This window comes from Idiotropiscis lumnitzeri, chromosome 16, assembly GCF_059441095.1.
Source record: "Idiotropiscis lumnitzeri isolate Australia: NSW breed Sydney's pygmy pipehorse chromosome 16, RoL_Ilum_1.0, whole genome shotgun sequence".
Taxonomy (NCBI): Eukaryota; Metazoa; Chordata; class Actinopteri; order Syngnathiformes; family Syngnathidae; genus Idiotropiscis; species Idiotropiscis lumnitzeri.
Window position 1 is genome coordinate 10,118,993 of NC_142406.1, and position 23,175 is coordinate 10,142,167.

The following is a 23,175-nucleotide window of genomic DNA, read 5'->3' on the forward strand; positions in this document are numbered from 1 at the left end:
TCCTTTATTCTCAACAGTCTATTCTCTTTATTTTAGTGTTTCATCAAAATATAGCTCGTTAAAAGCATGCTAATAGACACAGCTCCAAGTAGATATAATATTTGGAATGTTCATTGTCTTGAATGACAACAGAACTAAATTATTTATGATGCTGTCAAGAACATTGATGTAGTTTAGTTAACATGGGACCGGTGTGACAAAAGCTTGAAATAATTCGGTTAGCAAAAACACAGATAGTATTATGTAGGCCGTCATGGCCAATTCCTATGTAGGAGGGCTTTCATAATGCAATGGACAGCCGTTGCTGGTGGGAGTTGGCAGCTCCGGAGCGTCCTCCTCGCTAATACTCGTGGTCCGTGACTCACGCTAAATTGGTGCATCACAATAAAGGCCATAGAGAAGCAGATAGCTTCAATTAAAGCATTGTTTCCCGACAGTGACGACAACCACTCGTTCAGCTGACATTCTTTGTATTTAGAATAACATCCGAAACTGACAACCCATCTCGCTTTGCACAAAGCCCAGCAACCAAAACAAATATCTGACCCAAAGGTCATCAGGCGGGCACGTATTGTCAGTACTCTCGTGACAAGTATGTTCTGTGAACATCATGACATTCTTCATTCTACGGGGTTTCCACAAAGTCTGCATACGTAGGGGATTTCACTGTGTGATTTGAAATCATCAAATTAGGCATTGAACACAAAATGTTGGAAATCATGTCGAAAATATTTATCAACATTACAATTGAATACGTTTTGTTTTAAGGATGTGGGGTTTTGTTTTTTGCCATGTTAATTTCTGAACTGATTTCCAGATTCAAATCATTTACACCCCTAATATATATATATATATTTATTTATTATTTTTTTTTTTTTAATGGAAAAAATATGGAACCAGTAAAGTTTTAAAATCAGTGGCCCTTGATTCTGATTTCACGGGTAATGAGCACATAATCCTTTTCACCTGATCCCTGCCCACAAGAATGTGATGGAAAATTCCTCCATCTTGATGTTGTGTGCATGGGGCCTCAAAGTCTTTCTGGTCATCACGCCAGCTTCACCCATCTTATCTATTCCGTATTGATGTTTACTAGCTTTCAAATCGGATAAATATATTCAAATATAAAGGGAAATAATATTGTTGAGAATATTTTGGACCCTAAAAGAAAAGGCAAATTAAAACAATAGCAGTGTGGCATCCACAGTTTTAATTAACAAGATGGATCTTAATGCCAAGATGTTTTCCACCACATGATTTCCTCACCAAGCTTAGTGAGTCAGCCCCTTAATTCGACACACTACTCAGCGCAGGATGTTCTCGGTCAAATCTCATCCCAACTTGCCCTTACGAATCACGTGGCGCCACGGGAGAAATATTTTTGATTATTATTTTAAAAAGGAGGCCAGAGTCATCATTGCAAGACTTGTCATGTGACAAGCTTAGCGACGGTGACGCCTAATGGTGTCTCATGTTACTTTTTGGGAACTTGACATTACACCGTCATCAACTTTAAAATAACCTCAGAGCAAGATATGGTCAGCAGCGTTACTCAGCAGAATGTTTTATTTTGACTAGCCTGGCCTGGAATTTTTTTTTTTTTCCAAACCCGTAAGATTTTTTTTTTCTTTTGTACAAGTAGTTCAGGAGATGTTTTGTTCTTGAGCAAACAAAAATGGAACATGCTGCTATAAAGCAATAAAAGCGTTTTTATGACGAGCTATTGTAGCCTACTCAAACATCTTTCGCAAAAGTTCACTCTTTAACACAGAATGCTTTACGGTCACGTTTTATGGCTTTTTCCACTTTGGCCTGCATTTGGGATTTCGCCAAAAACAATCACTGTTGTTGCAGTTGGTTTTTTTCCACCTTATGCGCAAGATAAATTGAATTCAGAATGCGGCATGACGTTTGTCTCAATGCACGTCACGTGTCGCGGACGGAACATTACATACGCAAGTGACAGTATGTGGACATATCATGAGCTCACAGAAAGTTCTTATCTCCATATCACACAACAAACTAAATTCATTCGCTCCATCATGTGCTCCCATACTAACTCAAATTTAACATACTGTAGCATATGAAAAAAAATCAAGAGCAGCAGGAACAGTTATCGTTTTAATGACTGGGACTATGAGACGGGCAGTAATTGTGAGGTAGATATGAGGAGGCGGACAAATGCAGAGGTCGCGGCATGCACGGCTTAACAGTGGGTCACGTAACAATGAGGAGGCCCGGGACAGAACATGCTGATGAGCAGCGGGGGGGGGGGTCAGAATCGCTCGTCTGTTTGCCGCTCTACCTGTGGGTGTTGTTGGAACTTTGGCCACTGCGTAAGCGCTCGGTCTCCTGCTATGAACAAAGCCATTTGGGCTTTAATACTGTCCATATCTACGCAGGGGCTTGACGGGGAAAATCAATTAATTGTTGCTAATGGTCACCGAGAGAATTTTCCACTGATGGATTTAATCCTTTCACAGTATACTCATTGTAGTGGCAGATGTAGAGTGGGAGGGTTTGTGCTTTCACCAACTCGCCACATGACAATGCACTAGATTGGCAGTCCGCATATGCAGAGAGAAAAAAAAACAAACTGCAGTGTATTTAAAAGTAATTCACACCCTTATGATCTTAAATCACGTGATGTAGTAAGACCGTGTGTTCATCAAAAATAAGATTTTTATTTACAAAGTGATATTAGTGCAAACCACCATTTCATAATGTACAGTTTGCGTTTAAATACAGTAAAAATTTAAATAAATAAAAAATTTTAAAAATTAAAAAATTTAATGATTTAATTATAACAATGCATGGTGAAGTTAAATAAATATTGCATGCAAATAAATGTTTAAAAAAAATAATTAAAATTAAATTTAATCTAATTAATTAATAATATAGATACAATAAATAAATATAAATATATAATAAATATAAAAATAATTCATTAATAATTAATTAATTAATAACGATGAATGTATTAAACTTAAAAGTTAAATACAACTGAACTGTCCTTGGGCATTGATTCCTTAGCGTCCTGCACTCCTTTTATCATGACTGCACTCAATTATCAGACTCTCGTCTAACTAAGTGAGTAATTTCCATTTAGCATTCTGACAACTGGTTTTTGTAGTGGACTATATTTTAGGCAAGCCAAGGCATCTTTATTTGAATGGCCCATTTAAAACACAATGTGTTTCAAATAGTTCAAATAAAACATTCCAAGACTTTTACAAGCAAAATAATTAAAGACAATTAAAAGCCAAATAAAGACACGGGTCCACTCATCAGAAGTCTGCAACCACATGAAAAATATTTCTACATGTCACGGGTCAGATCTGAACGGCTTATGCAACATAATCAAATCAAATTGAGCTGAGAATAGATTACTGTACATAGAAAATAAAATTGAGAAATATAACCAGCTGACAACCATCATGGTCAGAAAATTTGTTTCCACATGAGCTCATTTTGAAGAGACGGCTAAAGCTGCTAAGATTCCTTTAAGTCCATTATCTGAAGCCGAAGTCACACGGAATTAGCTTCGAAGGCCATCGGAGTCGAAAGACTCCTGAACATGCTTTCCAGTCTCTGGGGGGTGGGGGGGGGGGGGGGGGGGGTCTCCCAGCAGTGGATGGGTAACAAAAGCAAATAACACCAGATGTCTGAAGTTCTCTCCCGTAGAGATCTGCTATAATTAGACTTCAAATGTTTGCAGGCGGCCAAGTTCAATATAGCAAATGCGAAGCAAGAGCACCCTGGAGTGATTTGTGACATACCTACGGCACAACACGGGTGACCTATAGTAACCTGACACAATAATCTGGTCTAAATCAGTCAAATGTTCGGGGCAAGCGTCGAAATGACAACATCTCATCCTTGAATCGGAAATGTTTTTCACCAGTAACTTGTTTTGGCATTAGAAAAATGCCTCAGGCTTTTTTTTTTTTTTTTCCTTCCGCTCCATATTTCTCACTTGTGAATGGCATTTAAATCCCACAGCAGAAGTGAAAGCTACTAAATGACTTTCGACAGGATGTGGCGAGAATAGAACACTCATGACCTGAGAAGAGACCCGTGTTGCGCTGCCTTGCATCCTCCTTCCCATTCATCCTCCCGCTCATTCATTCATGAAGTCAGATTAAGCAGCCTGTTAAATCCCTCCTGCGCTCGTATCATCGCTGCCCTGCAACACTTTATCAGCCGTTTAAGCTCCATAGTAAAGGGGATTGATGTTTTTTTTTTTTTTTCTAAGTGATGGTTTTGTTAGGAGAATTACGACACGGAGTTATCCACCGACAGATTAATCCCAATTATGCACACAAAAATGTTTAATCCATCCTTCTTTACGCATCTGTCCGCAGATTCAGAAAATTGATGCAGACAGGTTTTGGGACTTGCTGTGAGCGTTCTTGCGGCTTATCGACCCAGAAAGGTCACTTTTAACTCAAGTTTCCAAAGGAGTGAGAGTTAGGAGGGGGGGGGTCATTTTATTATATAACTGTCTTGTCATGTGGCCTGTTCCGGAATGCATGTGGAGAAAAGTCGTCCCATGAGTATAAAATTCAAGTGTGCAGTGAAATCCACACAGGACGCTGACACACACTCGCACGTCTGTCTCTGGATCTCATGATGCAGCTCAGACCATCCACGCTGGTGATCAAATCCGGGAACGTGATTCTGAAAGCACGTGTAGCTTGTTGCTTTTGACTTAAGATAACAAGAAACGTGTTTTTCTTTAGAATGGTTCATTTCTTAGAGGCTTTTCTGTCTTATAAATTGGCTTGAAAATTTATTTTTGCTGTGTTCCTCACGCTAATCAGATCCTTCACCGTTTTTTTTGGGCGAACGGGGTCAGGGGCAGACAATTTGTATGAATAAGGCCAGAGGGTCGAGGCCGGACCGGGACAGAGAGGGGGACTGACTGGCAAAAAAGGGTCAGTTGCCCAGCTCTGCCTTTAACTATTAAATTCATGTCACGAGTAGTAATAGATACATTCCAAATTCTAAATCCAGATTTGCATGCATTTTTTTCCCTTTTCACAAGTTTTTCTAATTGTGATCAATGCCACTGGATTTTCACCCCCAATAGATGCGTTGTTGTTTTTATGTTGCTATGTGCGGAAGTGATTTTTTTTTTTCCAGACCCACTCCAGTAACGGGAGTTGCTTTATTGTTTCCGCTTCTTCCCTGTGCTCCATTTTCTCATCTTAAAAAAATAAAAAAATTAAAAAATCAGAGCCCGTGACCTCCCGCTCCTATCCTGCCTCTCCTTGGACGTGTTGAAACTGTGAAATTAATTCCCCTAGCGCAGTACTTGTGACATGCGCAACAACATTGAAATGTGATTTACATTCCATTTCCAAATTCGATTCCCATCAACAAGTTAAACCCTGCCAGTGATAAATCCTTTTTGTTTTGAATCGGGATGATTCATTTTGCTGCGGTGTGTGCGTGTGCATGAAAGTACGTACGGGCTGTGCCCATGTTCCCGCTGGAGTGAGATTAAAGTGGAGTCACTTCTTGAGTTCAAGTCAGGATTCCAACTTGCCAAGCATATATGAGAGAGGATTAGGCCTTTGTCGCTGAGTGGGCATGCTTTCGTTTCACTTCGAAGACAACCAAGAGTATTTTTAAGGTATCGTCACAGTATGTTCTCACGCTAATTATTCCCGAGCAACGCAGTGACACCCTGCACTTTGGCACACTGAGGTTTGTTAATTAAGACGAGAGCAAATATTTACAGCATGAACATTCATGCGCTGGATCTGGCAGGGAGAAGTAAACAACCCGCAGTCACGATCCCAACACAGGAGAATCTGTATTTATTCTGTGGTTGAAAAAAACAAAAAAAAACGCCACGTGCACTACAGTGACCCATTTCCACCTGTGCCGATGAAACCGAGAAAAGGAAAGCTGGTCGCCACGGGAAAGACTCAGTGGAAAATTCCTCCTTCATTGGGCAAACAAACTGCGTGGGTGCTCACAAGCCGCCTGGACAAACTTGGCATTGTTTGGAAGAAGAAGTGCTTTTTTTTTTTTTCTTCTCAAGAATCTCTGAGCTACAAGGAAGCAGAAGGTCTTGACAGCGCAACAATAGCCACCCGAGTCATCAAAGACGGAATTTTGCCTCGTTATTATCGTCAAGCTCCCATGTGTGCAAGGTTTTGACCCGAGGTAGTATCAGAGACAGAAAGTGCGGAAGACCAACGACTTTATATTTATTGTTAGCCGGTTCGGACGTAAGCTCTGTAAAGTTTATGAACCGTGTACAAGATAGTTTATGACTGAGCAAACTTTCGACCGTGAGGTTTCACGTTTGACCCACAAAAGGACACAAGTATGACGTTCAGAATTGACGTTTTTATTTAGATTGTGTTTTATTTCACTGGAGAGATAAAAAAAAAATAAAAAATTAAGTTCTATTAACCAGGTCAAATCGGTTGATTTTCATAGTGCGGGTTTGGGCAATCCTGTTTGAACGAGCGTCATTTGAATTGAAAGGCGTAAAGGCTCGTCTGTAAATGTGGTTGAAGAAACACGGAACCTAATTTGCATGTATTTTGCAAGATTCCATTCGCACTCCCATGCTGAGAAATGTTTTTCTTTATCTTCATGGCTATTGTTATTAAATGAAGCACCGACTTCTGCCAAGGCCAAATAATTGAGGGATTTTGATCTGTTGATTGGGTATCTTGCATGACGATATTCTGGATAGCACCAACTTGGCGGATATTTTTATTTTGTTTAAAAAAAAGAAAAAAAAAAAGCATAATTTATTCACACACACTTATATAACTTGTACAATTTTAACTCCAAAATAATGTCCCGCTTTTAAATTACCCACCATTGATCTTGTGACGGAATGTCCACGACTTCCTGCTTTCTGGCACGGTGAAAATGCATTTATTCATATCAATAAATGACGGCGGTCAGTGAAACGGGGCACAAGCACTTAGCTAAAAACGTACTAATGGAAATCACACAGGAGCACTTGACCCGTTATATTGCAAACAAATAATTCAATTACTTTCCTCAAGTCGTTACATAAGAAGAGAGGAGAAGAGGAGAAGGAGAAAATCCGGAGTGTGTTCAATTAAAAATAGTTTAAATGTCAACGGCACATTGGCAGCTCGCGAACACGAATAATAGAAAGGCTGTGTTAAATTTCGGCAACTGATCCTTGACACGTAGCAGTGCACATTTAGTTGTCGGATGAGAAGTAAACTGCCCGCTGCAAAACTAGGTTATATAACATGAACATGAAGTGAGATTTAAACCATGAGTGGTCTCGCCGTTGGTGCCTCAGGAGGATGTTCCCTCTTTCATAACGCGACCTCTTCATCATCCGCCAGCCTGTGGACAAGCTTAGCCCTCGCTTATACCTGACTTATTACACCCCAGCTGAGCCCCTCCCTTCGCCCTTCCATCTGCGACTCTGCAAAAATATTCCAAGAGGGCAATTTTAAACCTAAAAGAACCGAAATGGTTGCAGTGGTATTCTGTATGTCCAATTCTTTTCCAACAATCGATGATATTTACTGAATACGATACTAGTTTCCGCTGAATAGATACCATGTGAATCATTAACACGATTGTATCTGCTCCATCGTGGCGTCGTCATGTCCCGCTTATCGTCATCAACAGAAGATTTCGGAAGCGATAGCAACATGTTACTTGTTGTATCGTCTGTCCCGCTGGTGAATTATATTTCGTGCCCGTCAGCCAGACTGAGACTCTCTGGTGCCACATCACCTCCCACGAGCTGCCGCACGTCACAGACACTTGGATCTTTTGGGTGTTTCTGCTCAAATTGAAGATAAGGAAGTGAACTCATTCCGAGAGGATTGGCGATAATTATATTTAATGACGTGGCGCTCGTCGAAATTGTGCAAGTGTACTTAATGATGCTTTTCATCACCATCCTTAATCGTACATTGTGCAAGGGAAGGCCTGTTAGTCATGATGTCAAAGCACGTGAGCAGTGTCTCCAAAAAAAAATCTCAATAACCATTAATTATTTTGGTGATTTACAGTTTAAAAAAAATAAAACTCCTGAATTTTCAATGTGGAATTAATCAAAAGTAACCGTCTCAGTTGTCCCGTTCATTGTCTCGATTCCAATCCTGCCCAGTCCTCCCAGTCACGCTCCAGTAACATTAACCCCAATAATGACGAGCACTTTCTGCAAGAAAATAGTTCACTTCTCACGCAACCCCCCCTCCCTCCTGCGGCGTATACGTTCAGAAAAGAATGAACTGAATGTAAGCCAAAGAGCCTGGAAGATAAAAGAAGAATCTCCCTGGTGGTTGCGAGGAGTTCAAATCATTCACTGAGTGCGGCACCTCAGGCGAGCTGACAAGAGTACGCACGCAGCCATGCATCAACGCAATTCAAAGAAACTGCAAGGGCTTTCGGTTGTCACAAGGTCTTGGAATTCTCCGTACGGGCATTTTGGTTCGTGTAAGGGGGATCGAGCGATCGGACCGCACGACGTCGAGAGGAACTTAAAACGCGAAGACTTGCATAAGAGAAGTTTTGACTGATTTGTTAAATTTAAGGGCATATATTTTCAAGCCAGTTTCTCTGATTAGTCAGACAGATTGGTTTTCTTGACCCCCCGCAGCTCTAAATCTCTTAAATCCTCCTCATCGTTTCAGTCCTTCGACTGATTTTGACAAACTTTCAATTGAGCCCCAATGCAATCATTGGAGACCGTTTCTCAGATCAACTCTCTTGGTGTTGATCTTTATAACATCTTAACTGATCTTTTCCCACGTGAACATGAAAAGGTTCATGGTGGGACATGTGACTGCTCGGTCGGAACTGCGCCGTGGCTGCACATGCTGGATTTGGTGAACCGCATGAGACGAGCTGTGCGCTTTCGCGTGCGCCCAGAAAATGAACCGTTTCACGAGACGGGAATGCACGAGGCAGAGATGCCGATAAGGTCGGCTGCAAGGCGCCGTTGCCTCTCAAAGGAACGATGCTCGAGGTGGTTTACTTGGTGGGATTGTCGTCACATTATCCCTGGTTTGCGAGAGCATTCAAATGATACAAATGTGGCATTGTTAATAACCAAGCCAAACTTGAATGGTTTAAAAATTTAAAAAAAAAAAACACCAATGGGCTGCTTTGTTTTTCTTTGCTGTGACAATGAGGCACTCTAAAGCTGAAAGGTCAAAACTGCCGCTTTTTGTTTTTCCACGCACTGATATCCAACAACAAGGCGCTCTAAATCACTAACATCCAAAGTCATCATCTGAAATTTTTTTTTTTAACAAAACATTACCAGCAGACATAAAAAAAAAAAACCTTGAAATAAAACAGCACCGAGCTGTAAATCACTCAACACAGCGCTCTGCACGCGTAACGTGGGTGCATCTGGGTACAAGGCGATAAACGTATTTGCACAGTCATGCAGTTGAAGACGGGCAACTCTCTTGCACCGACTGCACTTGCAGCTCACAACACCCGCCCCTAGCCCCCCCCCCCCCGCCCCTCCCAACCCCGCGACTTGCTTCGCTCTCATTTCTGCTTGTTACATAATCTATTTCACCGTCAAAGCAGAAATAATTCATTTAATTACTGGGGGAACAAAAAGCTATGTTTGGTATTTAACCCCTTTGAAAATGTTCCATAATACTGTACAAAGGTTTCGCATTAAAATGCAATTCGAGTCTTTTTTTTCTAATGCCTAGCACATTCTATGATTAGTGGTTAATACGTTTGCCTCAGTCGCGAGCTTCTGGGTTAATTATTCATTTGTTTATCATGCAATTTTGTACGTTGATGACGTTTTTCATTCAACACCCAGCTAATACTGTTGCACAGGTAATCCGGCATTCTGTGAAAACCTTTCGGCTCATTTACCGTATTGGCCTTCTGGATGGTGCGTGGAGCAGATGCATGGCTGCATTTGCTCTTAATTCCTACGGTGAACTCATGTGCATGTCATTGCCAGAACGGAGCCCCACCCACGAATCACACACATACTATTGCTTGCATTAGGTAAGATTAGTTGTTGTATAACTTTTCAGGCACAAACCTTTCCGACGATGTGCTTGTGTGAGAGTATAAGATGTGCTATAAAAAAATTGGATATTTAAACTCCCCCACACACTCAAGACCACCTTGAGTGTGTGCTTTGAGCCCTTGGCTTATATAATAACCAGATGGCGACATGACACAATATAAGGGTGACAAGTTGAGATTATTGACGACTTTGAGATCACCTGTGATGCAACGTACGCGAGTCATTACATTTTTTTTTTTTTTTTACAGCAAGCACAACACACACAAGCCCGAGGCGGATTTCTGCGAATTATGTGGGTATGAGTGGGCTCTTTTAGAGCAATACATTTTCCATCCTGCGCTGTCCTTGGGGGTTGACTGGCCGGATGCCCTACAATAGGCCGCCCGAAGTGTGCGTCCTCATTACTGTCCGAAAGGAAGTGACCTCATTTTGTACAACTGATCTAAACTTTCTTTCTTTCCTCTCCTCCGTCGTGACATTCAGCACTATCAGCCGAGACGCAGATCATTTTAGAATGCTCGTTTCGGGCATACTTGCAAGTTGGTCCAGATTGAAGTTTTTCATTTCCGGATGGGATAAACAACTTGAGAATGTCGTTATTTGGAACGAAACAGAGATCGCAGACTAAAGATCGACCGAAAATAGACAAAAGTGAACTGGTTGCGAATCCTTTAACCGCAACGACTGTTTCATGGCTGTGACTCATTGGCATCACCAGATTTTGAATTCTGCTTTCGCGATGATTTTCAAAGCTTTCGTCACGACCTCTTTGTCACTCCCAGTCTCATCTTTGGGTGGTGAATCTTAATCTCTATAGGGTTTAAGTCTTGTGTTTGACTTGAAAATATGCCCTTGAAAAAGAATCGTCAGATTCTGTGGACTTAATTTGGCAGCCGTGTTACAACAGTTGGTGAGACTCCCTAAAGTGAGTCCCGTGTCCAGATTCTATTTATAAACCAGTGAGTGGTAAACCCGTCCAACTATTCAAATTCATCCTCATGTGCTGAAAGCCATAAAAAAAAAATACAAATGACAGATTTTCCTGACTTTATCTACGAGTCTTCATAGGACACCACTGGGAACAAGAATCAGTGCCTCGGACAAACGCACACCTGATGGATCCGTCTATATCCAGCATGCCTGGCTGCTAATCAGGTTAAAGATAGCTCCTGGCAAGCTCGGGATGTTCGCTTGGTGACCTACTGTACAGACGGCATGAACTCAATCTCTCACCTCCACTCGCCTGCTCGCTCCCGCGCACACAGACGCAGTCTTTGTTCTCCTTAACACCTAGCGGCCTCGGAAAGATTACTTGGTCGGAGAGCACGGGAGAAGGAGGAGACACGTGAATGCAGAAGGTGTCGATTCACTTTTGCAGCGAAAGGAGCGGTTGCAGTTTGAGTGTAACTCCAAAACAAAAATAGTTTTGTTTGCGAGATATAAGTGGCGCAGAAGCACATTAACATTCTTCTCTTGCTACATTCATGACGCACTCATTTACTTGGGAAAATAATTCAGATTCCATGCAGTCAACTGGTGCGGAGCGTCGTAAACGCCACCAGCTGTGAACTAACTGAGACGACGGCTGATTTATGGACGGTGACAATGACGTCAAAGGTTGTCAGAGACACAAAGACTTTTGCTTTGCTTAATTTAAAAGAGACAGGATTCTCCAGTACACATTGTCGGGCCGTTTACGGTACATTTGTTGCTCAATGGAAACAAGTCACTGTGAAGTGGGAGTTTATCAGGCGGGATCTCGTGCATCACAGACTTGATTCATTTCCCGTGCAAGCAAAATGAGAGGAGAAATGTGCAATCTCAAGTGATGTCAGTGTTAACGTAATGCAGAGAAACCAATCTGGAAATAAAAAAATCATAATAATAATAAATTTTAAAAAAAATATCTGGGAAAGAGTGAAACCTCCAAATTGAAAACATTAAATAAAATAATAAAAAATAAATAAATGAAATATTAAAAAAAAAAACTATCATTTGATTAATTAATCAAAATTTAGACCTCTGGGTCCCTTAAATTTGATTCCTCCTCTTACAATGACAACTGAAGGTATGGAAGAATGGAATAATCCCAGACCTAAACACATTTTGGGATGAACGCACAGACTTTTAAGTCTGTTGTTATTGTGTGCCATTTTAATGACATCCAACATTTCCAGCCTCCCAAAGGAGGTCAAACGTAAAGCTCCGTAACCTAAAAAATTTAAAAAGAAAACATCTCATTTGTTGCAGTCCGGCCAATCAACATGCTTTTGTCTACGTGTGATATATTTTGTTTTGTGGAAAGATCCACAGAAAGTGACTGGTCTGCTTGGCAACATGGACAAAAAAAAAAAAAAAAAAAGAGGACTTCAAAATAAAGCACGCCATTCATTATTTATTATTTTTAAACCATGAGCAAATTAGCCACACAAAAAAAGGTTCCACTGTACTGTTTATAGTTCCACTTAGTTCACCAAGACTTTTTTTTTTGTCAGATATGATGCAAGCTTCCAAGTCCCAACAGGTTTTCCAAACGCAGTCACCTTTCTAACTCGACTACTACTTCAATCAAATTAAAGTCCGCTTTGCTGCTTTGAAAAAATCTCCCATTGCTTTGTCCCCCCCATATCGGATTAACGTCAACGCCCAGCATTCGGGCTTGTCCTCGCCTGTTGCATCCTGCAAGCCGTCGGCAATCGTCTTGTCACGCCGGCAAATTGGATCATTTGCTCTAAAAACACCTCGGAGGGATTGAACATGTTCGAGAAAGATGTTGATGAGCTGCGCGTCTTCTAAGCACAACCGTGGCCAATTAAAATCTCACAGTCCACTCCCTCTTGTGGCTTCCCGCGTCATGGAGACCAGAGGGGTCCCCACGGGACTCCCCCCCCCCACACACACTCGTGGGAGCCGTAACCAAACACCTGCTTTTTTTGTTTAGTTCCACGTTGGAGGATTTGGGTTGAGCGAGAGTTGTATAGACGAGGTGCGTCACAGATCTTTGGTTTCAGCGGCATTGTCGAAGCGGACACGGGGTGAAAAGGAGAAGAATAAATGAGGGTGGCGTTTGGAGGAAACTTGTTTGCCTTTAAATCGAGGACTTTTCCACTGCCGTTGACAGGAAGAGGGAGATACAGAGGGAGGTGTACGTGTATGCGCAGGCTGCGGTCACAGATATCTGGATCTGGATGCTCCGCTGCAGACGAATATTCCACCGTTGCAGATATTGTGCTGGAAGAGAGATGAAGACTGGCAAGAAATCCATCATAGGTAAGTGCACCTTTGATTGACTGTCTGCGGAATTAAATTGTCAGGCTCGAAGCAAGAAACGCACAGGGTGGTGCAGCTTGAGACATGAATTTCTTTTCTTTTTTTTTAGCTGAGTCATGTTTCCCCCCCCCCCCCCCCCCCGTCTGTGAATCAGTCCTTTACCTCAATTAGGGAGACCTGCTCAACTACGACGACAGAATCAAAGCATAGCCTAAGTCTTCCTGTGTCAGCTCCATTTTGTTACCTCGTCATCTCATTTTCTACGCAAAGTCTTGGAAACGTAACGGCGGAAGATTTTGGTGTTTAATTACAGAGAGCTCGGAGCCAGCCCTGCGATGATGTCATTGCTCGTCAGGTATCATTTGTCCGCTGCGGGCTGTCTGCCTTGCAACAAGTGGCTGCACAAGCAAATGGACGACGCGGCCAGGAAAGAAAACACGTTTGCTGCAGCTGCTTGACCGCTCAAATTATATTTGAATTGTAAATTGGATGCCGAGTGGCAGAGTACTTTTGATGGCGTTGTGAACTAGCGGCAGTTAATTGTGACTGGACTGAGCTGGAGGCCCACCTCGAGCTTGTGTTTCTCCAATATGTGAGATGTACAAAGAAAAGAGTCGTGACGGCGTGGGCGTGAAACAGAGGCGCGCGAACATTGCCGCACCAACCAAACAGACGATTAAATTACCAACATGGTCATTAGCCAGCAGCCCTTCTGCTCAGCATGCAGTTGGGCATGCCGGTGTGACTCATTCTTCTACCTTCTGCTGTCTCATAACAACACGAGGAATGAACACACCACGCACAATGTGGCCCATAAAAAAAAAAAATCCCTCTTTCAAGAGGTGCTCATTTCCAAACGAATTGCATAACCCGTGAGTGCAACATTATATTGGGTTCGTCAATACAAGTGTCTTAATATGTGGTGACCATCTCATACGGGCAACTATAAATTTGCAAGACCGGGAAGGATAAATTTCATATTATATTTTCAGCGGCGTAGTAACACGCCCAAAAACAAGCGAGCGCTGCAACCGACTCCAAAAAGTCAAACATCACCACCACTCAGTTGAGACGGAGATAAGAAAGGCCCGATGTGAGTTTTACTGGCAGGGGGATTGTCGTTATCCTTAAATGCCGTTTGGGAAGTGATAGTGGAGCATGACTATCACGCATCAGTCACAAGACGGAACAGGATGCCAGGAAAACAGAACCAATTTGGGGAAAGTGGCGTGTGACAATTGACAGCACGAGCACACCAGAGACATTTAAAAAGATGCACTCTCCTCTAAAAGGCAATTCCGTGATTTTGCCTGTGGACTAAAAACTAATGAATAGGAGACAAGAGATCAATACTAAATTTTATTTCAAGGTATTTACACTTCTATTTGACGCTACATTTAAAAGACATTATTTGTAAAAGAAACAGAACGGATTCTATTTGATAGTGATATTTTTCCAGGCTTTTTCAGTTGTTTGCTATGCAGTACATAAAATGCATGCTCAATTGGATTTGAGTCCGGTGATCGACTTAACATACTCAATGAACCCCCGTTGTTCTTGCTGCAAGATTAAGAATTCTTTCTTTCAAACGGCAGACAATTGTCTCTGTTGACTTCCGAGTTCATTACGCTGCTGCCGTAATGACGATGATGTGTCACAACAATGGAGATTAGTGCGTCCGTTCCACAAGAAATGGCAACCAAACCATGAAATTACCTCAAGCTCGCATGTCTTTTGTTTTAGAAATTTTTTTCTTAATTATTATTAACCAGCAAGGCCATTTTGCAGCATGTGGTTTTGTTGTACTATCGTGTAATAACTAATGATTGCGATTAAGATGTTCCAATGCTACACAACTACGATAAATTTTGCATCCGATCCAGATGCGAATATCTGGATTGAAAAGCTGAAATGTTGATCTCTTGTCGCCTTTTCATTCTTTGACATCAACCCCCGAACGTTTCCATTCCGTTCCAATATATTTGGAAGGGAAATTACGTTGTTGTGGCAATGAGCACCCAATCAGAAAACAGTACATTTTGGACTTGTCGGGGCAGACAAGGACGTTCATTTCACAGTTTGGAAACAAGGCTTGGCTTTGTAGCGCCCAAACATTGAGTTGTTTTTCAAACTACTGATTGGCTCACTTTGAATTGGGTGAGCGTGTTCAGGTGCCTCCTCACTATGTCCCATCCCCTTTGTTCAATTCACTCGCAAGGTACATTGCGTGATGCTGGCATGACGCCACATTGGCACTCTGAACATAAGCTAACGTACCACACCCTGCTGCTGACGTTCTCGATCTGTGAGCAATACCAATGTGAATAATTACAAATGGCACATTTGTCTATTCTATTCGGGCGTTCCATTGAAAACACCAAAACCGTTGTTCTGTGTTCACCACTAAATATCAAACTTTGCAACATACCTAACACGAGCGGGGCTTAACTATTCCAATGCGGTATCATGTGGAGAAATGACGCTTTCGACTTCACATACAAAACTGAAAACTCGCGAATGTCTCGGCATGTACTATCTTGACAAAATCCCCGGTGAATAATTCAAAGAAATGAGGTGAGAAAGCTTAGAAGAGGATTGCGTCATGATCCACCATCTGACGTGTTTCGTTTGTGTAAAGAGAGCGGAATGTTTGCTCGGGTAGATTGCTTTTCAGCAGCATCACAACCTGCAAGTCTTTTTTTATGCCAGAAAATGCACTTCACTTCCTCTTTCCATGACACAGACATTACCGGCAATCTCGATTCCGTTTATGACTATCACATGCAAAACAATGAAAAATAACCACAAGGGATTCTCCAATGGCAGATGAATGTAAAAAAAAAACAAATAAAATAAATAAATCAAACAGGTGCTATGTTTAAAAACATGATTCACTAGCTAGTTTTTATGCAGATCTGTCATTCCCCCTCAAGCCTGATGGTGATTTGCATAATGGCACACTTATGTAACTTACAAGGTTAGTGGACCACATCCACAACAGATGGAACGATTGTTGCCGCGGCTGAGAGTCGCAATGGCGTCATGTCTCATTTCTCTGAATTTATATCATTCCCCTTGCCGGGCAAAGTCACCTTGACCTCGTGGAAAGGCGAAGGGAAGCGCATAGACGCCGAAATTGATTGCATTCATGCAAGATTATTACACTGCACGGTGTGAGGTTGCTATTGGTGTTAAATGGACCTTATGCACGGCATCAGTTTCCGCTGTCAATATGTCAACAGGCCACATAATTGTAATCAATTAAATGTGATAACTTTAGGTTTTGGAAGAAATACTAAATAAAAATAAATTCAATCCTTTGCGAGAATGGAGGAGGAAGAAATCCTCTCACGCCCGCATCTTTTCCCACCTCCTCCTCCGCAGTGAGGTTGTCATCAACCACCTCCTGCAGGCGAAGTATGGGTGCAGCGGAATCCCGTGACGTCACGCCCCCCCCCCCGGTCAACGGTTGTCACGGCAACGGTGGTGACGTGCATGGGCGTCACCAACAGTCCCACGTGGTTGATATAAATACACTGGCCGTCCGGTGTCGGTGTCGGCATTCGGCAAGTTTGAGCGGAGCGATTGCGGTTGGAACAAAGCAAGTCGGCGACACCTGATTTTGAGATTATCACTAAGGAGATATTTTGTTTTTTGGGGGTTTTCTCAACATGGCTGTGACTGAAGCGGGATGCGATCTTACGTACTGCAAAATGAGGGGGATCGTTGCTGTTCTCACCGGTGAGCGACCAGAATATTCGAGCAATCACCCCGCGTTCAACTACTTTGACCTCTTATTATTCAATTTGGTGTTTAATTTTGCACGAGTAACTTAAATACTAAGGCATCGTTCTTGTCTTACCTGACAGGAGGATAACATGTTCCGTATTGTGTTTCGGTGTTGTGTTTTACGCGCAATTACGCGTTGCACACTGCAAATTAATACCCTTTAAATAATATATAATCACACTCTCAAGTTAACAATAAGTTTTTTTTTTTAATGGAAAATCCTTTGCTGGCTGCCAGCGATACATCTAATGAGTGACCTAAGAGGTTGCGTAACGAATAAACCCGCAGTATTAAGAGTTTCATGCGATGCAACGGCGCAAATCTGTCCTATAAAAAGGATTTTTGGATCTCGCACACAACGGATTATTGCACTCAAAGAGTTTTCTTCCCCACTTTTCTCTGGGATAAAACCCCTTTTGTTTACTACATGCTTATAAGCCCTTTGTCTATTGTCTATACATTGCCACAACATTAGGTACACCTGCAAAATCAAAGTGGCTACTTTTAGAAAAAACAAAATGTTTTTTTTAATGTATTTATTTTTCTTGTGTTTGCATGTTGAAGTGTTTTAACGCACCTCTAGAAAAAGCATCAACCACAAGATTTTTTTTTAAATCATCATTTAACATGGTACAGGCACCATTTTCCAATATGGATCTCATCTTTGCGTACCTCAAAATGGGACCAGTGTGACTTTCTTCGCTGCTAACCTCAATGGCTTTGCTTCCATTTTCAGCTTTCATCAAGGAGAGAAAAATGGGGTTGAATGACTTCATCCAGAAGCTGGTGTCGACTCCTCATATCTGCCAACAGTGAGTATAGTGGAAATGAAAATTAGGCACAAGAGGGCGTTTTTGGCATCAGTCAGGGGTTTTGTAGTTATTTGTGACCACTCGCTCATTTAGATCACTGGCCGATTTAATCTGCCTCCTGAGCTGTGTAGAACATTCTGTGAAAGGCTTAATCTGAGTCCAAGAAGCCGGGGTAAGAATAGGCCTTTTATGAGGAGCCTGTAACAAACTGCACACTGCTTAATCACCTGTAGAGAAAATCCCTGGTGTGCGCTAGGTAAACCTATCATCAAATTAAAATATAAAATGGTTCGTAGCATCGCCGTAGCCTAAGTAGAAGTAACGTAAAGTAGGCCTTTAAAATTGGGTCTGGTATTGTACAAAATATCAAATCCGTGTTCTTAAATGCGCCCAAAAGGTCAACTGGCTGAGTCCTTACAGAGCTGCCTTGTCATGGGTCAGCCGCTTAAGCTTTTGCTCAGACGGGTTAGCACCTGTCGTAAACTTGACCTGTCTAGAGGCATCAGACGGTTCATTCACTCCGCAGCGAGGGGGAGTGTATTCGAGATAAAAGAATGTTTACATTGATACGAGTGGCAGGGCAAAGGTAATTTAATTAATCTCAACTTTCTTTTGTCACCAGTGTTGAAGTCAACAACTTCCTGAAGATTGACGAGAATCAGAATGAGGAGGTTGAACATGATCTTGCTGAAAGAAGGGTAAGCAGAATTTTTTTTGCCATATATTTTTTTTTTTTTTTAAATATTGCCGTGTATTTATGTTTCCTCATTCTTGTCTTGCAGAGGTTTCTAAACTCCCAAAGTTCACTCGCCGAGGACACTCAGTAAGTACCTGCATTGATTATGATGATAATGATTACGCAACTAAAAATTATCGGCACAATCCTGATTGCGTGTGCGTGCCCGTGCAGGATCAAACCGTGCGATTTCGACTACCTCAAGATCATCGGCAGAGGCAGCTTCGGAAAGGTCATTTTCTTTTGCGATGCCTTTTGATTATTTTCCCTTGGTGGGGATACTGATGTGCATTTGCTCTTATGCAGGTTCTGCTCGCACGACACAAGGAGTCCACGAAATATTACGCAGTCAAAGTGCTCCAGAAGAAAATTATCCTCAAGAAGAAAGAGGTAAGAGTACATTTTTGAAGATCGTGAACTGACACATTTTTGTTGTTAATAAACTAATGTTCTTTTTCCCCGCCCTTCCAGCAAAAGCATATCATGGCGGAACGCAGCGTTCTCATGAAAAACATCAAACATCCTTTCCTAGTGGGGCTGCATTACTCCTTCCAGACTACTGACAAGCTTTACTTTGTACTTGACTACGTGAATGGTGGCGAGGTATGCCTCACGTGACCTTGAAATAAAAACACGGGAAAAAACGTGTTTGTGGTCAAAGTTAACAGCTTTTGTCCTTGCAGCTCTTCTACCATCTCCAAAGAGAAAGGATCTTCTTAGAACCCCGGGCCAGATTTTACACTGCTGAAATTGCAAGCGCACTGGGCTACCTCCACTCACTGCACATTGTCTACAGGTAACCATTAAAAAAACGTAAACGACAGCGCCCTCTTGTGGACGTCTTGAAGAAAGCATGTTCAGCGAAGCACATAGAAGCTGGGAATCATTTTTGTGGTGTCCTCTTTTTTCCTCACAGGGACCTGAAGCCCGAGAACATCCTGTTAGACTCCCAAGGCCACATCGTCCTGACGGACTTTGGTCTCTGCAAAGAAGGACTTGAACCCAACGGCACAACAACAACTTTCTGCGGAACGCCTGAGGTACAAACCTTACAGTTAAACCCCATCGACCGGAGATCACAGATGTGACAAATAAAATGACGTTTTAATCTTTATAGTATTTGGCTCCGGAGGTTCTCCAGAAGCAGGCCTACGACCGCACAGTTGACTGGTGGTGTTTGGGATCCGTACTCTATGAAATGCTTTACGGACTTGTAAGTTGGAACCGCGTGCCCACTTTCCCATCCAATGTGTGAGATCAAACTAAATGAGTGACTCTCCTTTTTTTTTTTTTTTTTTTTTGCATTGCGCAGCCTCCCTTCTACAGTCGCAACACTGCCGAGATGTACAACAACATCCTGCACAAGGTTCCTGTCCTCAAACCCAACGTGTCAAACTCGGGGAGGGAGCTGCTCGAGGGGCTCCTGCAGAAGGATCGGACCAAGAGGCTGGGGGGGGAGGATGATTTTGTAAGTACACAAAGCTACACTCAATGTGGAATTTACAAAAAAAAAAAAAAAAAAACGTGGAGTAAAAGGATCTGTTTCTCTCTAGCTTGAACTGAAGTACCATTCCTTCTTCTCGCCAATTAACTGGGACGACCTGATGGCTAAGAAGATCACGCCACCCTTCATTCCTTCTGTGGTAGGTTCAACTGAAGATTTCAAGTTGGGATAAATTCAGATTCAAATTATTGTTGAGAATTCAATATATCTCAGCTAACTATTTACGACATCCGCGTCCGGGTTGATTTTGCAGAGTGGCCCCACAGACCTCCGCCACTTCGACCCCGAGTTCACCCACCTGCCCGTGTCCTCCTCCCTGTGTAATGACACCTTCAGCGTGACCAGCAGTATCAAAGAAGCAGCGGGGGCATTCCCGGGATTTTCCTACGGGCCTCCAGCAGACAATTCCTTTTTGTGAATACCTGCATCATTCGTCGATATTCTTCCCTTAAAAGCTACGAGCTCTGGATTGCGTTTTGCTGAGTTTCGACGACGGGGGTCGCATGGACCTGGAGAAGGTCAAATCTCGAAAGATCTTTTGACATGACTCGCGCATTGAGATGGACTCATGTTACAACATCACCGGCCCGACACTTCTGCCTCCAGCATCGACGACAAAACTATAAGTGTGCCAAGTACTGCACTTCAGGATCATCCACAAGCACCCACCGGTGACGGGACCACGCAGCTCCTGATGTGACAAAGAGAAGTGCCTGATGTTTGAAAAGCAATTGGGGCGGGGCCTGTATGAGTCAACCGTTCCCACGACTGTTCCGCTCGACTTTTGACAGGGGCACACGAGCCGTTCAGGGTGATGCCTTCATTCCACGTTTGCACGCATGTTCCAACTGAGAGGGTCACAGAGTTGATTATGCAATTTGATTTCCTGTACATGCTCGATTGCACGTATGGGAGCATGGGTCAAGGAAAGTGAAAGAGTTTTATCATATCTTGGAGTCTCCTAATTCATATCTTTGCTTTGGACCAAATTGAAGTCTACTATTTGAAATATGTACATTTGAAATTCCATTTATGTTTCCACAAACAACAAGAGATATACTGTTTACCTTTGTAATTTGCATATACAGTAAGTTAACGTTTCTCAATGTGTACTGTGTAAATATATACATAGATATGCGCCTCTATCCTTTGATTTCATGAAAGTTATATTTATTGAATGGCAAAACAATCCCCTCAAATCCTTCATTTACAAGCAGAGACTCTTCCAGCTCTATATTATTTGATTGATCCAAAACATGTGATTCAACCAGCAATAACCGGTCGAAATGATATCAATCATTTTCACAACCACAACGTTTTGCCAGAAACACTCCAAATCTTAAAAATGTCTTTGTATTTCTGCACCGTGTAGAGAGAAACTGTGAATGTTTCGTGCCTGTCCAGGGCGGCCTGACCCATGCTTACTGCGTGTACAGAACATATCCCTTTTCCATTACCTGTTGTTCCCTCCTGTAGAGATCTTGATTTATTTAAGTGCTTCATTAACTTGACAAAGAACGATAGGGTGGAGCAGGCTTTGGCATTAGCCACAAGCCTTCTGCTTAATAGGGTTCTTAAAAGTGCAATAAAATCCCGTTTGGCTTTGATGGAGGATTTATCGATGCAACAGAATGGGAATAGTAATGCATGACGTTGTGTTACATTATTCAAAATGGATGATTTATTTCTCGTACATATTAAAAACTGATGCATGTAAGAGGTGTTTTTTTTTAAAAAGCCTGCTGAGGAAGAAGGAAGAAAAAAAAAAGCATTGCACAGTTCGACATCATTTTCTTCCATATTTGGAAGCTGCAATTTTCTCTTTTGTATATCAGTGTGTATTTATTTTTTTTCCTGCCATTGTTACTGTATGATGAAAGTAATGTACATGATTTACTTAAATCCTGAAATTTAATGTCAGAAATTCCAAATAAAATCTCTTACCTGAAAATCAGTGTCTTGCTGCTTTATCCATCCATTTTACGCATAACGTTTAACGCCCTTAAGATCATGGGTGAGCTGGAGCATATTCCACCTGGCTTTAGATGAAAGGCAGGTTACACCCGAGACAGGTCGCCGGGCAGTCACAGAGCACACAAAGAAAACATTTCAAACTTACGAATAAGTACAATTCAGAGCATAGGTGTCAAACTCAAAGCCCGGGGGTCAAATCTGGCCTGCCACATCCCTTTATGCGGCCCACTCAAACTAATAAAGTGAGGCTACTCTCTGATTCTGATTTCGTATCTAATTTCTTCTTGATAATGTACAAATACACTAACTTTCTGAAAGCTCTGTACATTTAAGGATACATGGACAACATTTTTTTCTTTCGAAAAGAAATTTAAATGCCGTATAAAGTTTTGTTTTCTTCTAAAGCAGCAGTTTCTCCAACTTTTAAACCAAGTACCACCTTGAAATATAATTATCTCTCCTCGTACCACCGAAATGACTAACATTAAAAGACAGGAACAAAAAGGGCCTGAGTGTTTGAAAACAAATTAGGGTTTATCCCAAAAACGTGTTTACTTTATGAAATGTATATCATTTATTTTAAGACATTATAACATAAAGCACAGTTTGAATATTAAAACCACACTTAAACATGGAAGAAAAACTACCCTTAAACAATGGGTGGTCCATAAATTTACGGGGAAAAAAAAGTCAAATGCAAATATCCTCACGTGGGCCGTAAAGTAAAAAAATCAACCAAATAAAAGCGTTTCTGTATGCATAGCTAAAAGGTTCGTTCTATTTTTTTCTTTTTAATATTTGTTCCTATTTTAATTGGACGATTCTTTTGCCTACACGCACAAAGGGATGAATACTTAGAGGTAAAAAAAAAAGTCTAAATTTGGTCCCGAAAAGATTTGAAATACCATTGCAGCAACAATAAAGACATTCTCCTTCTTAAAGCATCTTTACTCATCATTTGATGCCAGCACCGTATAGTGACAAACAAAATAGCAACTAACCTTTGCTTACACTTGGTATAAGATTTTTCTCATGCAAAATGTGTGCTTTGGCT

General features: G+C 41.8%; 1 protein-coding gene and 1 long non-coding RNA gene across 3 annotated transcripts in view; one reads left to right on the plus strand and one right to left on the minus strand.

Annotated features, from left to right (window-relative positions):
• LOC148321317 (uncharacterized) overlaps window positions 1–23,175 on the minus strand; it is a 29,108-nt gene that overhangs the window by 1,524 nt on the left and 4,409 nt on the right. The window contains exons 3-4 of the long non-coding RNA XR_015846996.1: window positions 22,092–22,186; window positions 17,768–17,898 (exon numbers count right to left, since the gene is read on the minus strand). This is a non-coding gene — a long non-coding RNA (uncharacterized LOC148321317). The remainder of the gene's footprint in view (window positions 1–17,767; window positions 17,899–22,091; window positions 22,187–23,175) is intronic.
• LOC148321319 (serine/threonine-protein kinase Sgk1) lies at window positions 12,988–22,098 on the plus strand. Of its 2 annotated transcripts, none has more exons than XM_088319360.1 (13): window positions 12,988–13,306; window positions 17,832–17,907; window positions 18,530–18,605; window positions 18,690–18,730; window positions 18,818–18,875; window positions 18,950–19,033; window positions 19,115–19,246; window positions 19,327–19,439; window positions 19,560–19,683; window positions 19,761–19,856; window positions 19,956–20,111; window positions 20,197–20,286; window positions 20,401–22,098. In XM_088319360.1, the coding sequence occupies exons 1-13, from the start codon at window positions 13,225–13,227 to the stop codon at window positions 20,563–20,565; spliced, it is 1,293 nt and encodes a 430-aa protein (XP_088175486.1). In that variant the 5' UTR covers window positions 12,988–13,224; the 3' UTR covers window positions 20,566–22,098. The 2 variants fall into 2 exon arrangements, with proteins under 2 accessions (XP_088175486.1, XP_088175487.1); XM_088319361.1 differs by lacking the exon at window positions 12,988–13,306 and adding an exon at window positions 16,850–17,047.

Bases quoted from the DNA above. Each gene is read 5' to 3' on its own strand.
- LOC148321319 (XM_088319360.1), top strand. From the start codon at position 13,225: ATGCTCCGCTGCAGACGAATATTCCACCGTTGCAGATATTGTGCTGGA. The intron at 18,606-18,689 runs GTAAGCAGAATT...CTTGTCTTGCAG, and splicing joins ATGATCTTGCTGAAAGAAGG to AGGTTTCTAAACTCCCAAAG. The intron at 20,287-20,400 runs GTAGGTTCAACT...TTGATTTTGCAG, and splicing joins CACCCTTCATTCCTTCTGTG to AGTGGCCCCACAGACCTCCG.